This window comes from Bison bison, unplaced genomic scaffold, assembly GCF_000754665.1.
Source record: "Bison bison bison isolate TAMUID 2011002044 unplaced genomic scaffold, Bison_UMD1.0 scf7180017864461, whole genome shotgun sequence".
In the NCBI taxonomy this organism is placed as follows: Eukaryota; Metazoa; Chordata; class Mammalia; order Artiodactyla; family Bovidae; genus Bison; species Bison bison.
This window is the reverse complement of record NW_011495023.1, coordinates 8643611-8650234: the sequence shown is the minus strand read 5'-3', so window position 1 is coordinate 8650234 and position 6624 is coordinate 8643611. Positions and strand designations below refer to the sequence as shown.

At 36.6% G+C, this 6624-nt stretch overlaps 1 protein-coding gene across 1 annotated transcript in view; it reads right to left on the bottom strand.

Annotated features, from left to right (window-relative positions):
• The window catches only part of GPR158 (G protein-coupled receptor 158), a 296434-nt gene that overhangs the window by 32451 nt on the left and 257359 nt on the right, over positions 1-6624 (bottom strand). The window contains exon 6 of the mRNA XM_010859923.1: positions 5967-6076. Coding sequence (XP_010858225.1) covers positions 5967-6076 — 110 coding nt within the window. The remainder of the gene's footprint in view (positions 1-5966; positions 6077-6624) is intronic.

The window sequence follows — 6624 nt, the reverse complement described above, 5'->3', positions numbered from 1 at the left end:
AGAAATTTTTTTAACAAATGGTCCTAAGGACAATTATATATCCAAGTGCAAAAGAATTAATTTAGACCTCTATCTCACATAATATACAAAAATTAATTCCAAATGAATCAAAGACTCAAATGTAAGAACTAAAACTATAAAATGCTTAGAAGGAACCAGAGGTATAGATCTTTCTGACCTGAGATTAGGCAATGGTTTCTTAAATATCATACCAAGGCATATGTACAAAAGAAAAAACAGATAAACTGAGCTTCATAAAAAAAAAAAAAAATACGTGCACCAAAGCACACTATCAAGAAAGTAAAAAAAGAAAATCCATAGATTTGGAGAAAATATTTTCAAATAATTTATCTGATTAAGAGCCTCAGATCTAGAATTTATAAAAACTCATACAACACCAAAATGCAAAAGCCCAATTAAAAAATGGACGTATTTCTAAAGAGATAAATAAATGACCAATAAACACCCAAAAATAAACTCAACATCATCAGTCACTGGGGAAATGTATAAAAAGATTTTCTTCCTTTTGCGCTTTAAAAAATTTAAAGTTTCCTTGTAAGAATACCTGAAATGAATAAATATAAATATCTTCCAGCCACTTTTCAAAATTTACTAGGGGAAGGGACGGAGTGGGAGGTTGGGGTTTGCAGACATAAGCTATATATATGGAATGGATAAAACAACAAGGTCCCACTGTATAGCACAGAGAACTATATTCAACATCCTGTGATAAACCATAATGGAGAAGAATATAAAAAAGAATGCATAGATGTATAACTGAATCACTTTCTTGTACAGCAGAAATGAAAACAACACTCTAAATTAACTACACTTTAGTAAAAATGTTTAATAGGAAACAAAAGTCGCTATCTATCTATCCTTTCCCACAAAGCGTACATATTTGGTGCTAATGAGCATAGTAGAGAAAACTGCTATGAATTGCACTGATCCAGAATGGGTAGTCCTGAATAATGCATGAAATGAAAATCTCCATGTCAGAGCCAGAAGAAGGTTTTCTTGCAGCTTGCTTAAATGTTCGTTTTATATATACTACAAACAAAAAAAGTTTTGTTTTTTTCTTGATTAGCCTTAGAAAAAGGAAAAGGCAATTTGTTTTCAGAAACCATATTGTAGGGAATAGGAAAATGTTCTTCTGGCATTGAGTTTCTTAATCTCTCTCCATTCCCTTTCATTTAAAATAGTTCCTCATTGTTCCTCTTGAAAATATACTTGGCTTTCCTGAGCCTAGAGATATTGCCTTTCTAGGTTTCTTAAAACTAACCAACCAGCAAACCTAGCTTAGCAAGTATTCTGTGAGAGGTTTCTTTTAGATCTGTCCTACATCATTAATGTCCTAAGTCAAACAAATCTATGGATACTGAAGGAAACTCCTTTTCATAAATGAACCTTCTCATTTTTGTCTACTTCAGCTCTGTGTTTCCTTATGATCCCTACTGAGCCAAATAAAATCTGTCCCTTTCTCCTTTCTTTTTCTGAAGAGAAACAGTTTCAGGTTCAAATAAAGTGCATTGCATGAACAGCCTGACAGTGAGGTGGGGTTGTGGGAATGTCTGTCCTGGGCGCAGGTAACAATTTCTTTATAGACTTTTAGGCAATAATAATAAGTTGTTCTGCTTTTTATCACCACCTTATGGTGGTGATTCTAAACAATGTCAGTGATAAAACACCTCCTCCCTTCTAAACAATGTCAGTGATAAAACACCTCCTTCCTTCTAAACAATGTCAGTGATAAAACAACTCCTCCCTGAGGAGTGGACCACTTTCACCTCTCTCCTCTAACTTGTTCCACTTCTATACTGCACTGTTAAGAAATACAAGACTTGTGACTTTCCTTTGCATTGGCATGGTAGTCTTTGTCTGTATGGCTCTCAAATGTGGGGAGAGACCCCTAAAGCAAAAGGTGGGAAATTTAAGTGATAAGATCCTTAAGTTCCAGGATAATAGTGTCATTTCTAGTGACAGATGAGATCCTATTCCTTTTTCATATTTTCTTCAAGTTTTCAGAGCTACTGGAATTCTATAAACACTACCATTGATCAGTGAGAGATCAGGATAAAGAAAAAGAAATGTTCAACAATTTTACTAAGCCCTGAGGGAAATGGCTGAAATAAAACAAGAACTCAGGTATTTCCTGTTTATCCTATTCTCAAGAGACTACAATAATCATTTTATTTATCAGTACTGATAATTGCCTTGGAATTTTAAGCCTTAGAGAGGTGAGATTTACTTTTCAAAAATTTGAAATAAAAAATGAAGTTCTTATGAAAATGAGAATATGGCGTTCAAGGGATGTTATCCCTTAGCTCAGGCTACCTTGATCCCTCAAGCCACCTTGGGTCAGGTCTGCCCAAACCTGGATCCTCAGCTTTCTCTTCAGTCTGTGGCCTTCCCCATATCATTACAATGAATTCCCTTTTTGCTTAATTTAGCTATCGTCAGTGTCTGTGGTTTGCAACCAAAACCCCCTACATGACATATTTACATATATTTCTATCATGTTTAAGATATACAACAACTCTACAGGCGGGGTGAGAAGTAATTCTCAGACGTTAAAGTCATTTACTCTTGGCTGTATAAATAATTAATGGAAGAACTGAAATTCAAATTTGGATTTGTAAAGATTTATGTCTTTGCTCTCGATCATGTTACTATTAATATAAAATCTTTGAAGCCCTTTCTTGAGGACCATGTGTTGCTTGCCTATAAGAGATATCTAGCAGAGACATCCCTGCAGCTCCATTCATTATAACCATCCGCCCATTCATTCACTTAACAAATGTGTGAATGCATATAACATGGGCAAGATGCAGCGCTAAGGATGGGGGACAGAAAGCTGGCTCAGTCAGTCACTTCCCTCGGGTTGCTCTCATTCCTCTGGGATGCTGATTCTTCAGTTTACAGCCTTAAATGATATTGGAATCAGTTCCATTTAAACAATATGGAAAAAAGAATATAATATAAACCCATATGGTTCAGACAGGATAAGAATAATTCAGCTCATTAAATTAGAAATAGTTTCCACTCGATTTAAGCCTTCAGTAGGTAATCCTTCACTGCAATGCCTTCTAGAGACACAGAGAGAAAACAGTTTGAATTATAGTCTTTAAAATAAACAAAAGGATGAAGTGATCTAGTTTACCAAACCCCAATCATTTGCATACCACTCTCAAGATTCCTGCCTGTATCTGTGTACCAGCTAATATTTTCTTTAAATTTCTTCTATTTAAAATATTTTAAAGAAAATTTTACATTGCCACTTTAAAGGAAGAACTGATAGATAATTCACACATAGAATGTAATGATGAAAATGAATACAGTGAAATAAAGAGAATAGATTTCATCTAGGTCGTATTGCAATGGGAGGCTCTAAGCCTGAAGTTTGATCTGCTCTTTGTTGTAAAGGAAAATTAGCAACTGCTGGGCAGGTGTTAAAGACCTATTATTTCCAAACTAATTTTTCTCCTGGAAATAATCAGAAGGATAGAAAGAGAACCTGAATGGAAGGAATTTTCTTGCTTTATGGTTCTGTGTTATTTATTGGATTGGCAAAAAGTTCCGTAATGTCATATGGAAAAACTAGAATGAACTTTTTGGCCAACCCAATAATGTTGTGTTTTTGTCCCACGATCAGCCTCTTCCAGACCATGGTGTCATATGTTTCAGACACTTGAGGACATGCAACAAGTCAGGGGAATAGGAATGTGTTAGGTGTGGAGGGAACTGTGGGAAGCTGCTTCCAATTCTGCAGCTGACATTTTCATTCATTCATTTATCAATTACTAAGCATTAAGCACCCACCATGTGTCAGTCATTGTGCTAAGAGCTGGGGATTCAATGTAAGACCCTCACTTCAAGGAGAAGATAATTAGTTAAAAATCAAAAACATAATTACATAAGCAAACTGTAGCATATAAAAGAGGACCCTAAGACTCACAGGGAGAGAGGCCATTCTCAAGTCTCAAGAGGCCATCTATTCTTTTGGGAATTCCAGAAGTCTTACTGTCCACGATAGGCTGTCAATGTCAATAGACTGTCAATTTCCTTTAGTGAGCACTGGTTGAAAAACAGTTATCATATAAGGAGTAGAGATTGAAACGGATATGAGAGCAAAGTGAGCTGTGATATGGAAATAATAAAGTCAGCATCAGAGACATCTTGGTAGTGGTTTAGTCGCTAAGTCATGTCTGACTCTTGCACCCCCGTGGACTGTAGCCTGCCAGGCTCCTCAGTCCATGGGATTCTCCAGGCGAGAATACTGGAGTGGGTTGCCACTTCCTTCTCCAAGAGACTCATCTAATCCTTTCTTTTGTAGGAAATACAGGACTATAATTTCCTAGATGCTAAACTGAGATTTAAACTGGACCTCCTGAAGTTACTATACGACATACATAAGAAAGGAATCTTGAGAGAGTTAAGGATATCTACATTTGTTCCAAAAAGATAATCGGGAGTATTCCTAGTTATTAAAGTAAGTACAAAAAATAATAAGAGAAATGGAGCGGAATGAATTGGCAGAGTGGCACTGACATGAATTCACTACTAGTGAGAAGCTGCAGTATAGCACAAGGAACTCAGCTCAGTGCTCTGTGATGACCTTAGAGGGGTGGGATGGTGGAGGGGAGGTGGGAGGGAGGCTCAAGAGTGAGGGGAGGATATATGTATACCTATAGCTGACTCACGCTGATGTACAGTAGAAACTAACACAACATTGTAAAGCAATTATACTCCAATTTTAAGTGGGATTCTTGCATAATAGAGAGTATGCAATGATCACATTTTAATAAATGTTGAAGGGGTGGCATTTAAAGACAAATATTTAAAGACATATTTATGTCATCTAAGATAAACTTACATGCATGGGCCATATCAAGATACATTTATTGAGAAATACTTACGGTCAAATTAGCATGAACATATGAATGGCCTACTGTGATTATTAAAGCAGCTTTAAACCTGATCAACATAAAGGATTTTTTCTACTGAACTACAGTATTATCCTGCAGGAGAAATTTCTATTTTACCTCCTATGTTCTTTGGCACCACTACCATTTGGGAAGTGGAGGCAAGGGAAAGCCCTGGATAATCATTTCCAGCTACCCCTACTCTTTGTGGACTGGTAATTTATTTTATCGCCTCTTTCTTCCTAATATTTATCATATACACTGAAAAGATTTTTTTTGATTTTTTTTTGATATGGACCATTCTTAACATCTTTATTGAATTTGTTACAATATTGCTTCTGTTTTATGTCTTGGTTTTTTGGCCATAATGCACATGGGATCTTAGCTCCTCAATCAGGGATCAAACCTGTATCCCCTCTGCATTGGAAGGCCAAGTTTTAACCACCAGATGGCCAGGGAAGTCCCTACATTTTTAAAAGTAGGTGATTTTGAAACTAAAATATAAGGGAATTTACTGTGTTCTCCAATTTATAAGGCTGATAAGCACTGGAGAACATTGGGTAAGGAAGGAAACCAAGAACACAATTTTTTGGAAATTCACCCAAGGAATAAAAGCAGGATTCCCCTGGGGCGTGGAACTTGGGAATGGAGGATAGCAGCTTTTTGTCTGGTAAGCATATTGCTGAATTCTACTATATAGGATTCTTTGGTAGCTCTGGGCTTGATTATTTCAGCTGTATTGTCTTTCTTCCTGTTCTTAGTGAGTAAATACTATTTCACATTCATTGTAAACTTATTTTTTTGTTCAGAATTAACCTTTCCATAACCAATGGCACATTCTACTAAAGCATGTTGCTCAAATTCAATTGTATTAAAGGTTTTCCTAGAGAATCTTAAAGATATTGCCTTGAAAATGAAAAACATACATTATTTTACTACCTAAATTCCTGAAATTTAACCATTAAAGTGGCTGACTGAACTTGCAATTATATGCTAAGCGAACACTTTGATCCTCCCATGGGAATGAGAACTAATAAAATATACCTGTGAAGCTTGAGAGTGACAGTTCCATAAACAGTAGCAAAACCGAGAAGGCGGACCCATCTTAGGAGAATACAGCGAAATGTGCTTGGCTCAAAGTACAAAATAACAACCTGCGGGATGAGAAGAGAGAGAAAGAGATCTTCAGGATCAGCTGACGACCCACAGACTAAAATCAGTATTTCATAACCTGATGTTTAATACATGTGTATTTTGACATGAGCACATATTCATATGAGTAAAACACTAAAATATGATTTTGATCATTCACTGTCCAAATCAAAAAGTCTCCTTATGGCTTTCAAATCAGATTTAAAGTATTTAATTCTAACTTTCAGGCGTTTCTAGCAATTGTCTCTAAATTTCTATTATGTCCAAGTTTCAGTTCAGTTCAATTCAGTTGCTCAGTCGTGTCTGATCCCATGAATTGCAGCACACCAGGCCTCCCTGTCCATCACCAACTCCTGGAGTTCACTCAAACTCACGTCCATCGAGTCGCTGATGCCATCCAGCCATCTCATCCTCTGTCGTCCCCTTCTCCTCCTGCTCCCAATCCCTCCCAGCATCAGTGTCTTTTCCAATGAGTCAACTCTTCACATGAGGTGGCCAAAGTATTGGAGTTTCAGCTTTAGCATCATTCCTTCCAAAGAACACCCAGGAC